Consider the following 14,665-nt stretch of genomic DNA (forward strand, 5'->3'; position numbering starts at 1 on the left):
ACCTTTAAGTTGGTGCTGGAACAAGTTAAGAATTTTAGGGACTATTGGAATTGTATTTCGCATGAGAAAGATGATTGTATTTTGCATGTGAGAAGGATGAGATCTGGGGGGTCAGGGATGGAATGCCATGGTTTGGATGTTTGACCCTCCAAATCTGACACTGAAATTTAATCCCCAATGTTGGAGGTGGGAACTAATAGGAGGTGTTTTGGTCATGGAAGCAGATCCTTCATGAAGGCTTGGTGCCATCCTCACAGTAATGAGTGACTCCTCACTCTATTAGCTCCCGCTAGAGCCGGTTGTTAAAAAGAGCCTGGCACCCCACACCCCACCCCACCTCTTGCTTCCTCTCTCACCATGTAATCTCTGCATACACCAGCTCCATGAGTGGAAGCCTAAAGTTTTCAGCAGAAGCAGATGCTGGTGCCATGCTTCTTGTACAGCCTTCAGAACCATGAGCCAAATAAACCTCTTTTCTTTATAAATTACCCAGCCTCAGGTATTCCTTTATAGCAACACAAACAGATGAAGACAACTTTCATATCTTTATATCTGCAGCAGCATCAAAACAAGCCTTGGACACTGCAGACATGCAGTGAAGATGTGTTCTGCTAATGGAAAAAGTAAGTCAACAGTTTTGAAACCCCACTAGATGAAGGCATGTGGGAGGTAACAGGCTGAAAATGAGATTTCTATCTTAAAGCAGTTCATAATCTCAAGACGAAAGATATGTAAATTACTTATACAATCAACAGGGACTGCATACATGTAAATACAGAGGAAGTTCCTGGAATGGCTGCATTTATCAGGATTAGGCTGAGAACACTGAGACTCACGTTAAAAGGAATGAGAATTGTGAGGCCATTCAGCCACAAATAATTACTCCACAGAGGTACAAGGCAACAGTATTCAAAAAAACAGCAAGAACATCTCCAAGAGTGCAGTAAAGAACAGCATCATTAGCCAATGGGGGTGAGCTTTTAAGAGTGGCTGGCAGAGGGCCTGGAGACAGCAATGCAAAGCCAGAGCCTGAGCTTCTTTAAAGCCTATTTAATAAGATTCCCACTTTGGAAAAGGAGTGTGTCAAGAACCGATGGGAGGGTAAGGCTAGAATAAGAAGCCTGACAATACGTACTAGAGATACACAGCAGACAGGACACCCTGGCTGTCCGCACTATTCTCAAGTGGGAATTTGGGACAACCCATTTAAGAGCCCATCTTGGCACAAATGCCATGATAGCCCCAAGTGCCAGAGCAGTGGCATTTGAATCTGAAATCTCTTCTTAGAGTAAGACTATTTATTTCTCTCTGTCTCATAAGGCTTACCACAGTCTGTATAACAAAATGACTTACAGCAACTGCTGAGATCTGGGTTCAGATCTCAGTTCTGACACTCATTAGATGTACGACCTCAGGGAACATACTTAACCTTACTTAGCCAGGGATAAATGGGGATAATTATTATACCTGTCTCTTAGGTAGGGATATACAAAATGCTTAGCAGAGTGAATAGCTCAGTAAGTTCTCAGCCAATATTATTAAGAAAACATACAATAAGGTATGGATTTTCAGACCCCTTGCATTAACATCACAGTGCTCCAGAGATCCTTGATACTCAAGTTGGGAGTCACTGTCCTGGAATACAAATAAAAAACATAAAGGAGCAGTAAATTCCATCTGCAAGTGTTTATGTGGTAGCTACAGAATTCAGCACTATGCTAGGGGTACAGAAGCCAATGCAACACCAAATGAGGAGACAATGCAGAGGGCAGATGCCGGAGGGAAGAAAGAAACACTGGGGCAGAGATTCAAACCAACCTGAAAGCCACGCAGGTGTTTTAAGTTGGAAATGAAATGAGGAACCAAAAAACTCCAGTCAGGGAGTGGTCTGCTGAGTGTGGTGCTTCAGGTAGACTCCCATGACAGGCTGCAGGACAAACTAGAGTGGGGGCCCACTTCCATACCTTCCTGGCCACTCATTTCCAGCCAAATGACTGCTCTTAAAAGTCAAAATTAGGTTCCATTTCTAATCTGCACTGATTCATACTGCTGGTCGTGTAAATTGGTATAGGCCACACCAACACAGCACATTAGTTAAGATGTTAATCTTAACTAATTTCCTGACAATACTAAAATAAAATCTCTACTTTCCAGAGATTAGGTAAACTTGGTAAACATTTGAGCTTCAGGTCCAGTCTGACAAAATGGAAAAAAGGGAATCATCTGCAGAAAGGTCCCAGCATTAGAAAACAAAGAGAAGGGGGAGGACAGTATGTAGGCCCTGACCTGTCCTACTGCCTCAATTCAAGGATTCAATTTCTCAACCTCAGATCCTTGCCCTCTTACTAGTTTTCAAACTCAGATCCACCTCTTACTAGTTTTCAAACTCTTGTCTATTATGATTACCTTAAGCAAAGCAAGATGCATGAATAACCAGCAGTAAATCAGGTATTCAGTACTTGAAATTGTGTAATATTCTGTGACTGTGCATCTGGCCAATTTCAACTTCTCCTTTTTTTTTTTTTTTTTTTTTTTTTTTTTTTTTTTTTGAGGCAGGATCTCACTCTCTTGCCCCAGGCTGGAGTACAGTGGTACCATCATTGCTGACTGCAGCAGCCTCAGACTCCTGGACTCAAGTGATCCTCCTGCCTCAGCCTCCTGAGTAGCTAGCACTACAGGTGAGCACCAACATGCCTGCCTCATTTTTTTAATTTTTTTGTAGAGACAACGTCTCAATATGTTGCCCAGGCTAGTCTCAAACTCCTGGCCTCACCTCGAGCAATCCTTCCGCCTCTGCACACTGAAGTGCTGACATTTCAAGTATGAGCCGCTGCCTCCTGCCCACTTAGCCTTTTCTAACACTAGAGAACTTTGAGAGTAGTTTCAATACCAACTGGACACTTCCCAGCGGTTTAACCTCTGGCAAATCAAACTCCCATGCCTCAGTTTCCACATCCATAGAGATAATAAAAGTACCTCCTCAAAGAGTTTGTTATGAGAACTAAATGAGTTAATGTTAGGCAAGCGACTGGAACATGATAGACACAATATGTATTAGCCATTATCACCTTTATTTCAGTGTTACATTGGCCACCACCCAGAGATACCCAGGAGCACACACATCACATTCTTTCTACGGCAATATGTGCGCATGATTACTTCATGACCACTGAATCTAAAACAGCACAGCTTGGTAAGACACCGCGGTCGGATCCCACCTACTGCAACACCTCTAAGAGGCGACCCTCACAAACCAGCCATGCTTAGCCTGAGACATTCCGAAGACCTCCTCTTGATTACCTTACTCGACGAACTTATTCCTTTGAAAATGGAACTAGCCGCACTTTCGGACCAGTGTGTCTCGGATACACTTCCAAATGTGTCAACCTGAATCTCAGAAGTTGGTGTGATTTTAAAAAGTTTTTTAAGTTCTTTTTCCTAAACGTGTCCTAGTGGGTGACTCCACAGCATTACTTTCTTTCATGTTCTCTTTTCTATCTGGAAATCCGGTGATAGGGGACGAAACCAGCAAAGCACCCTTTTTCTTGCTTCCCAAACATTAGCAGGTAAGCGCCCCTTGAGCCGAGACACATCAAGAAGACCTCACCCGCAAGTTCATTGATCACCGGTTCTTTTCCCTTTCCGGCACTAGGAGCTGCGAAGCACGACATGGGCTTGGAGGAAGAGACGCTGCGGTCACCTGAGGGGCAGGTGAGAGCGGGCGGTCCTGCCCGGGTGTGAGCGCGACATCCCGCGCGGCACACACGCTCACAGCCCCCAGAGGAAGACCAGAGGCACTCGATGTATCCAGCACACCCCACACGCAACACACTAACTGCACCGTACCTTCCGTCCCACCTCCCGGCAGCAGACCCCTTCCGGGACGCCGAGAGGGCTGTTCCTGGAGACACCGCAGCCCGCGAGTAGCGGCGCGCAGGGAGAGCACGCGTGCCCAGGCTGCCTCGGCCGGCGCGCCCCCGCCCCCGCACTCACCTGGCCTGTGATACCGGTGATGAGCGCCACGTTCCTGGGCTTGCCCATCTCGCCGTCCCCGGAGCCCCGGGCGCTGGGGCAGCGTGCCGGTGCGTGTGCCATGTCCCGCGGCGGGCGTGCGATCGGCGGCAGGGCGGAGCGCGGCAGAGGGCAGGCGCGGTGCCGGCAGGAACGCGGGGGTGTGCAGCACGAAGCGCCTCTCCAGGCTGCGGGCAAGGAGGGAGAGCGCACCGCGCGACCGGCCGCCACAGTCTGACAGGGGCGCACGGGAGGCCGTGCAGGGAGGGCCGGGGGCGGGCCGAGCCGGCCAAGGCGGGCCCGACGGGCCAAGCAGCGGGGCTGCGGCCTGACTGGCGCAGCGTCATTCGCGTCAGCCGGAGACGCTGTAGCAGGCCCCGCCCCTCCGCCGACGGCCACCGCGCGGGAGGGGCGGGGCCTGCCGCCGCCACCGCCTCAGGGAAGAGGAAGGAGGCCGCGGCTTCGCGTCCCGCCTCTCGCCTGGCTGGCCGTGGGGGGCCTGGACGCAGTGGCCTCCCGAATCTCCCAGGACCCTAATGTCGCCCGAGGATGCTGGGAGGAACACTGAGCCGACCTCTCCGTTAGGCTGAAGGTCTGAATTTTCAAACCCAGGGGTCACAGGGCCGGGGTCATGGACTTTGATAAATAATTCCTGGAAACCTGTTGCAGTGCCCTTTGAGAAGCCTGGTTTATGGTACCTGAAGGGCAGTAGCGTTACAAGGCCCGTAAACGGGGCTCACAGATGTGGGAGTGACTAACTAGGCTGGCTCTCGCTCTTCTGGCCTTTCCTGAGGCTCGGAACCAGTAACGAGGTTCCAAATAGCTGAATTCAAAGTTTTCTCTTCTGAGGACTGCCACTGCACAAGAAAGTCCCTAGCCCCACCCGTATGCGGCATAAGGAAATGTTGAAAAGACTGCCCGGGTCAATAAACCTGGACGTGGCAAATTTCAAAGAAAGTAATTCAAACACAGGTGGGGTCCCGGCTTACATCTGTTGGATTTGGCTGCCATTTGGCAGCTGCTCGTTGGACAGGGAGAGGAGAGGAGGTGACTCAGAGCCGGGAGGGCAGCAGGTGTGTGTGCCTAAGCAGTTGGCTGCAATCCAGGACACAGACGGAAACTTCCCGGTCTCCGTTGCTCTGCTTCTCTGTCCACATTCCTCTCCCTAATCGATAACCTCAGATCACCATTTCAAATCACAGAGTTACTAGGGCTGTGCCCAATGTAACGTGCAAGAGTATGTATAGCAGACCTGGAACCCCAAAATCAGAAAAAGCTCAGGATTACATTTGAAACCTCCCTCTCGCGCTCCGCGAGGTCCGTTAGGAATATTTCTTAGCTATAGATAGACTGGTCTGGTTTCACACCTGGCCTCTCCTCTGCGTTCTATGAGGAGAATGGCTCAACAAACATCTGATGCTGCCTCTGAGTGATGAAGAGACCCTGAAGCTGAGGAGAGGGAACACTTCCATTGAGAGGAACATGCTATAAGCTAGAAATGTCTGTGAAATATACGGGAATATGCTAAAACTATATTCATTTTCATGTAAATACGCTTTAAATTAATGCATGAACCAATTATTTAACATTTTCCTTAAAAAAATCACTGAGCAAGCCGGGCGCAGTGGCTCACGCCTGTAATCCCAGCACTTTGGGAAGCTGCGGCAGGTGGATCACCTGAGGTCAGGAGTTCGAGACCAGCCTGGCCAACACGGTGAAAACCCGTCTCTACTAAAAATACAAAAAATTAGCCAGGCGTGGTGGTGGGCATCTGTAATCCCAGCTACTCTGGAGGCTGAGGCAGAAGAATCGCTTGAACCCGGGAGGAGGAGGTTGCAGTGAGCCGAGATCTTGCCATTGCGTTCCAGCCTGGGCAAGAAGAGCAAAACTCCATCTCAAAAAAAAAATCACTGAGCAAAACTGATACTTATGGGAGATATGACACATTTATCCTGTAGTTTTGAGACCTCCTATCACACAAACACTGGAAGTTGACACCAGTCAATTTCCTGTCACACCACCAAACACCTGCCCTAGAAGTGTGTGACAGTAGAAGAAAAATGGAAATAAAATCAACATTATTAGGGCCTGAAAATATTTACAAAATGATGGGAAATGTTAGGTCAGAGGAAGCTTGAAGAATAAAGGCTATTTCTCTAGAGAACTTTTCTGAAGACAGGTGGTAGGTCTGCTACAGCAACGTACCATCCATAGGGTGACAAACGGTAGAAATTTATTTCCTCACAGTTCTGGAGACTGGAAGTTTAGGATGAAGGGCTGATTTCTTCTGAGGCCTCTCTCCTTTTCTTGTAGCTGGCTGTCTTCATGTTCACATGGCGTTCTCTCTATATGTGTGTCTGTGTCCAAACTTCCTGTTCTTATAAGAACACCAGTTACATTTGATTAGGGCCCACTTTAATGACCTTATTTCCAAATACAGTCACACTTTGAGCTACTAAGAGTTAAGACATCAATATATTAATTGGGGGAGGGACAAAATTCAACCCATAATTGACAGCTAGAGGGAAAAAGAGGTTCTTTTTTTTACCTGTTTGTGGGCTCGGAGGGAGGAGGTTGGTAGTGGAGGTTGTTGTCATTTTCCCAGTAGCATTAGGGCAACTTGAACAAAGTCAGCACAGGGTCTGGGGCAGCATAAGAAGATTACATTAACTAGAAGTAAAGCGACCAGCGGTAGTGGAAAGCTCTAAGGGTGATGGCTCAGTTGTGTTTTCCTCTAACACAGTTCTCATCCCTGGGTGATTTTGCCCCCAGGGGACGTTTGACAATGTCTGGAGGCATTTTTGATTGTCACAAATGGAGTTGTGCTATAGGTATCTAATGAGTAGAAGTTAAGTATTTTGCTCACCATCTGCAGTGCACAGGAAGCCCCCACAACAAAGATTTTTCTAGCCCAAAATGTCAATAGTGCTGAGGCTTAGTAACCCTTCTCCAGGAGGCCAGTGAAAGATGTTAACAAGCAGGTGGTTGAACTGACAGTCACTGGCTATACTATACAGTGACTTCATGGTATGTCAGAAGAAGCAAATACATTTGGTAGCTAATTGTTGATGCTGATACCTTTACTCACAAACTTGGCTAATCTCCAGAAACATACTAGCTGCTGAGGGTATAGCAGTAGAGGAGAAATAATCTTCAAGGGGCTATAATCTGAAAGGGATATGATATTGAATCATTTTATGACTTTTCATAACATTTTCATATTTGTTTTAATATGATACAAAATATGGAGAAAAGAGTGAGGCCTCCAACTCCAAGTCCTCTAATTGGATAAAAGTCAATCATTCTGTACAAGACTAAATATGTGGAATAACATTTTTCACTTCTTTCTTTCCCATCTCTTGCCACTGAGTGCGTGCCAGTTATTCAAGAACGATTCTCCAGCATTCCCTTTAAAATTCTCTCTCCTCTCCTTTTTTAAACATCTTTCCTTTGCTTTTCACATGGAACATTTGCTGATCTTCTTTCTCAGATTGCACAAACCATGCTAATGGCCAGCATGGGTGGAGGGAGCGTGTGAGATGTGTGGGGCGGCGTGCTGCATCTCAGCCAACTCCAGGAGGTAAGTGCGTCTGCTGTGGTGAAATCTATATTTGGTCTTCATTTCCGTTTTCCTGGCATACGATTTCTAAAATGCTTAGAATCACCAAAGCGATGTATTTTGTAGGGTAATGAGTGAGTTCACTGTTGGCTGGCAGCCCTTAGGTGGCTTCAGGGTGGAAACTGATCATTGTAAAGACCAATGCAGGATTAGAGGGCTGGGACTTTCAGCCCCATCCCCTAACCTCCAGGGAGGAGAGAGAAGCTGATGGTTAAGTTGATCACCAATGGCCAACGATTTAATCAATCATGCCTACATAATGAAGCCTCCATAAAAACCCAAAAAGGACTGTGTGCAGAGAGTTCTAGATAGTTGAACACGTGGAGGTACATGGAGGGTGACACTTCAGGGTGGGCACCAAAGCTCCAAGCTCCTCCTATTCCTTGCCCTGTACATCTCCTCATCTGCATCCTTTGTCATATACTTTGTCATACCAGTAAACTGGTAATCCTGAGTAAGAGATTCCCTGAGTTCTGTGAGCCACTCTTTCAGATTAATAAACCTAAGAAGGGGATCACGTGAAGCCCACTTTTTGGCCAGTCAGAAGCACAGGTAGAACAACCTGGGGCTTGCAATTGGCATCAGAAGTTGGCGGGGGCACAGTATTGGGGACTGAGCCCTTGACCTGTGGGATCTGATGCTATCTCCAAGGAGACAGTGTCAGAGTTGAATGGAATTGAAGGGCACCCAGCTGGTGTGCCCTATAGAATTGATTGCCTGCTTGTGGGTGGGAAGAAATCCCATGCATACTTGGTCACAGAAGTCTTCTCTGTTGATTGGTGTTTTGTTAGAGCAGGGGAAAAACAATTTGAGTTTGTCCACACTCAGTATGATGATGATCTTTATTTCATAGAGTCAGAAACTGAGGATTGGAAACATTAATAAACTCGCCCAAGGCCACATAGCTAGTGGCTGGTTATGGTAGATATTATGCTCATTCAACTCCCTATTCCATACTCTCTTTGGAAAAATTAGAGTGCTCAAAGCCACATGTCCCAGACCATTTTGCATCTCATATATAGGAAGCAAATTGAGCTTTGTCAATTAGATGCGTTCCTGCTCAATCTGGCAGGTGGGAGTGAAACAGAAGCCGTTCTTCTGCTTTCTGGTCCAACTGACATAAGGATTAATGGCAGTTAGAGTCCAAGTTTGGGTCTAGTCACCATTTTCATGGGCATGAGAGCCACTTGGGTTGGGGGAGCAGCATGGCAGCAGGAGTGGTTTTCTGAATTCTGGCCTTCAGCTATGGCGGTAATGTCCTGACATCAACAACTGAAGGCCCTCCGAGTTCTCTTCCTCTGTCTCATAAATATTTTTTTCAACTAATAATTGTAGATTCAAATGTATTTTTAAGAAATACAGTGAGTGACATGGTCATGTCTTCAAATACTATAGAGCAATAGCACAAGCAGCATATTGGCGTTGATAGAATTCACCAATCTCATTCAGATTTCCTCAGTTTTTGTACTCATCTGTGCAAGAGTATGTGTATTTACTTGTGTACCGTTTGGTTTGTTTTGCCTGAGACAAGGTCTCACTCTGTCATCCAGACTCACTTGCAGCCTCAACCTCCTGGGCTCAAGCCGTCCTCCTGCCTCAGCCTTCTATATAGCTGGGACCACAGGTACACACCACCATGGCCAGCTAATTTGCTTATTTTTAGTAGAAACGAGGTCTCACTTTTGCCAAGGCTGGTCTTCAGCTCCTGGGCTCAATTGATCCTCCCTCCTTGGCCACCCACAGAGCTGGGATTACAGGTATGAGCCACCATGCCCAGCTATTTTTTTAATTTATTTATTTTGAGTAGAGACAGGAGTCTCACTTTGTTGCCCAGACTGGTCTTGAACTCTTGGGCTCAAGCAATCCTCCTGCCTTGGCCTCCCACAGGGCTGGGATTACAGGCATGAGCCACCATGTCTGGCCTACTTCTATACAGTTTTATTGCATGTATATATTCATGCATCCACCACCGCCATCAAGATTCTAAAACCACCAGGACACCTCATGTTACCCCTTTATAACTGCACCACCTCCCTCCCACCCCCATCCCTCATCCTTTGAAAACACAAATCTGTCCTCTATTTTTAAATTTTGTCATTTCAAAATGTATTATAGGCTGAGTGGAATGGTTCACACCTGTAATCCCAGCACTTTGGGAGATAAAGTCTGGAGAATTGCTTGAACCCAGGAGTTTGAGACCAGCCTGAGCAATATAGCGAGACCTTAGCTCAACAAAAAATAAAAACTAGCCAGGCAGGGTGGCACGTGCCTCTGGTCCCAGCTACTGGGGATGCTGGGACCTCATTTGACCCCAGGAAATTGAGGCTGCAATGAGCCATGATCGCACCACTGCACTCCAGCCTGAGTGACAGAGCAAGACCTTGTCTCAATTTTTTTTAAGCATTATAAATGAATAATCTTTTGAAATGTGCTTTTGTCATTCAAGTTTTCTGGAGAGTCATCATCCAAGATGTTGTGTGTATGGATAGTTTGTTTATTTATTTAGTTAGTTAGTTATTTTTGAGAGGGTGTCTTGCTCTGTCACCCATGCTTGGAGTGCAGTGGTGCGATCTCGGCTCACTGCAGCCTCTGCCTCCCAGGTTCAAGCGATTGTCCTGCCTCAGCCTCCCAAGTACCTGGGATTGCAGGCACCCTCCACCACACCCAGCTAATTTTTGTATTTTAGTAGAGACAGTGTTTCACCATGTTGGCCAGGCTGGTCTCGAACTCCTGACCTCAAGTGATCTGCCCACCTCTGCCCCCAAAGTGCTGGGATTACAGGCATAAGCCACTGCACCCGGCCTCATTAATTTTTTTGTTGAGTAGCATTCCATAGTATGGCAGTACAGTCGCTGGTTTAACTATTCACTTACTGAAGGATATCTCAGCTGTTTCCAGTTTGGGACCACTACAAATAAAGCCACTGTGAACATTCACGTACAGGTTTTTGTGTGAACACACATTTTCACTTTGCCCAAGAGTGCAATTGCTGGGTCCTGTGATCATTGCATGTTTAGTTTTTTTTTTTTTTTTTTTAGACTGCCAGATTTTTTTCTTGCAAGGATTTTGTAAATACAGAATTTCCTGTATTAAATCCCTTTCTACTTGAGATCCCTATAGTGGCTTCTGTGTCCAGCTCTAACCCTTGGCTGACATGGCTCAAACTTCAGACCCAGTGCTCTTAACCAAGACTGGAAGACCAAAGAGATGACCTCCTGAGTGCATGAAAATGAATGAGAGGGAAGGGTCGGGGCAACAGAAAGCATCCAGTGGAGAAGTAGAGACCATTTTTTATTATTATTATTTTTTTTTTTTACTTTCCCTGAACTTCAACTTCAAGATTTATACCAGTTTTCCAGTTCAGGTAATAAGCAGAATAGAAGCACTGGATTTTTAAATAAAATCTGAGACAATCCAACTTTGTTGGACATGAGACAACTTAGATCCCTGCTTTTCCACTGGAATAAAATACATCGCATAAATCTTTCTTAGAATGCATAGCAGAAGCAGCAGGGTTTTAGAAGCAGAGTTAAAAGGCAATGAGATAGCTCTAAAATTTCTTTTTATTTTTTTGAGACAGAGTTTCACTCTTGTTGCCCAGTCTGGAGTGCAATGGCGCGATCTCGGCTCACCGCCACCTCCGCTTCCCGGGTTCAAGAGATTCTCCTGCCTCAGCCTCCTGAGTAGCTGAGATTACAGGCATGTGCCACCATGCCTGGCTAATTTTTTGTATTTTTAGTACAGACAGGGTTTCTCCATGTTGGTCAAGCTGGTCTCAAACTCCTGACCTCAGGTAATCCACCCACCTCGGCCTCCCAAAGTGCTGGGATTACAGGCATGAGCCACCACACCCGGCCAATAGCTCTAAAATTTCTAGGAAGTTCCTGAAATCTGCCACCTCAACTTTGGAATATACCATCCTACAAATGAAATCAGACTACAGCAAGTTTTTTGAATGATGTATTTAGAACAGGAAAAATAAATGTGTTCAAAATAATTGAACACATTTATTTTTTTTCTCTTACATCCTCACTCATACAGTTTCCCATCAGATAGCTGTCTTCAGGCAAATGAGTATTACAAGTATGAGTTCTGGGCCACGTGTATACCTTATCTACAGCAGGCTATGTATGTAAGCCTAAGTCACTTTGTCTCTAGCTCCTCTGGGTTTTTGTTGTTGTTGTTTTGTTTGTTGAGATGGAGTCTCGCTCTGTCACCTAGCCTGGGGTGCAGTGGCCTGATCTCAGCTCACTGCAACCCCCGCCTCCCGGATTCAAGCAATTCTCCCGCCTAAGCCTCCTGAGTAGCTGGGATTACAAGCATGTGCCACCACGCTCGGTCTCGAACTCCTGACCTCAAGTGATCCACCTGCCTTGGCCTCCCAAAGTGTTGGGGTTACAGGCATGAGCCCCCGTGCCGAGCCTACTCCTCTGTTTTTTAATTTTTCTTTTTTCTTTTTTTTTTTTTTTTCTTTTGACCAATAGTCTTCAAGCTAGAAAACTTCATTGGGGACATTTTATTGGGAAGGTTTTCCACTCTAATAATCTCAATTTCTCAATGCGCTAAAACCCAGGGAGCAGAGCCTTGGAATCATTGCTATACTGTCTAATTAGAACCTCCTCTCAAGGAGCACAGCATTGCTTTTCCATTAGCAGCATCAAACCCAGAGAGGAAAAGCATGTGAAGGTTTAAGTCGTCCATGGAGCTTATTTTCAGCATTTTCCCCTCAGGATTTGAGAACATGCCTATGCCCACTCCTCCCTTTGTGACATTTCTTAAAGCCTTGCTCAATAAAAGTGAATCTCTAATAACATAAAACACTAGAGATGAAGTAATACATTGTTCTTTAAAATAGATGAGGTAATAAAACACCATTGACTGCTATGGAAACTTTCCAGTTCCTGGTTACTAGTCTGATTCTTATAATGTGTCAAAATTGCCTCAAGGTGAAGATATTGGTCTTATTGCTAATTCTAAGCACTGTAATGCCAGAGAAACCTTACCATTTTGTACTAATATGTTTAACATGTTCAAGATGCTGTCATAAATCTCAGGCTCCTCATGGCTCAGTCCACTTCAACTAGTAATGGCTTCCAGTCATTTTTGATGACTGGTAAAGGGTTGGCTAAGGGCCTAATCTGCATAATGAGAATGCTAGGACTATAAAGGCAAGCATCACGAATCCTATGCAATAGAGAATTTGCTAGACCTTCTGGGAAAGAGAACTTTGATCCTAATGAATTTTTTTAAATGGCCCCCTCATTCCCACTAAGAGAGATCTTTCATCAACCTCCAGGAGGCATGCCTTGGGAAACTCGCCCTAGGATAGAAGAGTGCTGAAGAGTATCTGGGCTCTGTCCTGGATTGTGTCCTAAATGTTAGTGAGAAGACCCATTTTTGACTTGACATTGGATAGGATCACTAAATAATCCTGACATGCAACTCTGGGGTAATTTGTTCCATATTCTCAAGCAAACTAAGTCTTAAAAAAGCAAGCTGCTCCTTTGGGAACCTCACCAAAAAGCAGTAAGCGCTAGTGAAGATGGAACCTTCAGCAGCCAGTGAGCAGTGGAGATAGTTGTGGCAAAATCAGTATCAGCTGGGATCCTGGCAAAATGACCATGGCTTCAAATCATCATGACAGATACTATGGCTTGGCTCCCAACAGAAGGAGTGTTCAGCCAAGTAAAGTGTTCAGTGAAAACGCCAGGGAGTTAATCCTGATTCGTCTAAAGCCATCATGTTAGTTCCATTCCCCTTGTCAAAGAAGGACTTAGGCATAGCCATGTTATGCAACCCTAGCCCCTGAGATGAAATAAGTGGAATTATTCTGCCATTGAGTCCGTCCTGCCCACCTCCTATAGGTGATATCCTCAGGTTAGTGTTGAAGGCATTCAGCCTTTCCTGTATGAGATCCATCCAGATCCTGCCTGATGGCAGCCCATCGTTCTATGGGTAATTAGGACGGGGCTCTGCTGGGCAGTTATTCTGCTCCTTGTGACATTAACTGGAGTTACTCAGTGGTATTCAGATGGTGGCTGGAGAGTTCATTAACTCTTCCCTCACAGTCTCGTGCCTTGACAGGGAAGTCTGGAAAGCAGGGCTCAGATAGAATCTAAGTGGCCAGGCCTCTCTCTCCCTGGCCTCTCTATGGCCTCTCCACATGGTCCCTTCAGCGTGGGAGACAGCTTACATGGTGAGTCAGTACTACCAAGTATAGGGTTCTAAAAGACTGAGGAAAAAACTGCAAGACTCCTTATGACTTAGCCTTGAGGTCTCAGAACATCACTTCTTCTTACATTCTACTAGACAAAGTAAGACACAAGACCAGTCCAACTCAACAGGAAGGAATTAGATTCCACATCTCAATCTAAGGAGCAGCACAAATATGCAGAGAGGAAAGGAATTGATTGTGGCCCTCTTTGAAAACTATCTCAGGCCATTCTTGGGCCACTTCAATTCATAGCTCTTCCTTATGCAAAATACACTCACCTCTTGCATTTGTTTTCTATGCTGCATAACAAATTACTACAAACATAGCAGCCTTAAGTAATACACATTTATTATCTTAGTTTCTGTGGGGCAGGAGCCTGGGCATGACTCAGCTAGGTCCTCTGCTCAGGGTCTCATGTGACTGCAGTCAAGGTGTCAGATGAGCTATATTCTCATCTGGAGGCTTGACAGGGGAAGAGCCTACTTCCAAGTTCATTAGGTTGGTGGTAGCACTCCATTGTGGATGTATGACTGAGGACCCTGGCTTTTTGGTAGCCATCAGAAGAGGCCAGTCTTGGGTCCTAGAGACCACCTGTGGCTCCTTACAATGTGGGCTTTCTCAACATGGCTACTTACTGCATGAAGCCAGCAAAAAGCATCTCCCAGTCCAGTATGCTAAGACAGAGCCTTGTATAACATAAGTCCCACCCTCACTCAAGGGGAGGGGAATGTTAAGAAGACATAAACAAGAGGTGAAAATTATTGACCGTAGGACCTGTCCATCACATTCCCTTTTTGGAGGCCCCAAATTTGATGGTTTAA

General features: G+C 45.9%; 1 protein-coding gene and 1 long non-coding RNA gene across 5 annotated transcripts in view; one reads left to right on the forward strand and one right to left on the reverse strand.

Moving 5' to 3' along the window:
* The window catches only part of GMDS (GDP-mannose 4,6-dehydratase), a 697,044-nt gene extending 692,667 nt beyond the window's left edge, over positions 1-4,377 (reverse strand). For 2 of the 3 annotated variants that reach the window (XM_003805565.5, XM_063605119.1), the window contains exon 1: positions 3,994-4,377. In XM_003805565.5, the coding sequence (XP_003805613.1) occupies positions 3,994-4,095 (102 nt within the window). In that variant the 5' untranslated portion in view covers positions 4,096-4,377. The remainder of the gene's footprint in view (positions 1-3,993) is intronic. The other variant, XM_063605120.1, reaches the window with a different exon arrangement.
* A 33-nt stretch (positions 4,378-4,410) lies between these two features.
* The window catches only part of LOC103786225 (uncharacterized), a 277,117-nt gene continuing 266,862 nt past the window's right edge, over positions 4,411-14,665 (forward strand). For both annotated transcript variants that reach the window (XR_004671804.3, XR_010112346.1), the window contains exons 1-2: positions 4,411-4,603; positions 7,502-7,591. This is a non-coding gene — a long non-coding RNA (uncharacterized LOC103786225). The remainder of the gene's footprint in view (positions 4,604-7,501; positions 7,592-14,665) is intronic.

This window comes from Pan paniscus, chromosome 5, assembly GCF_029289425.2.
Source record: "Pan paniscus chromosome 5, NHGRI_mPanPan1-v2.0_pri, whole genome shotgun sequence".
Classification (NCBI taxonomy): Eukaryota; Metazoa; Chordata; class Mammalia; order Primates; family Hominidae; genus Pan; species Pan paniscus.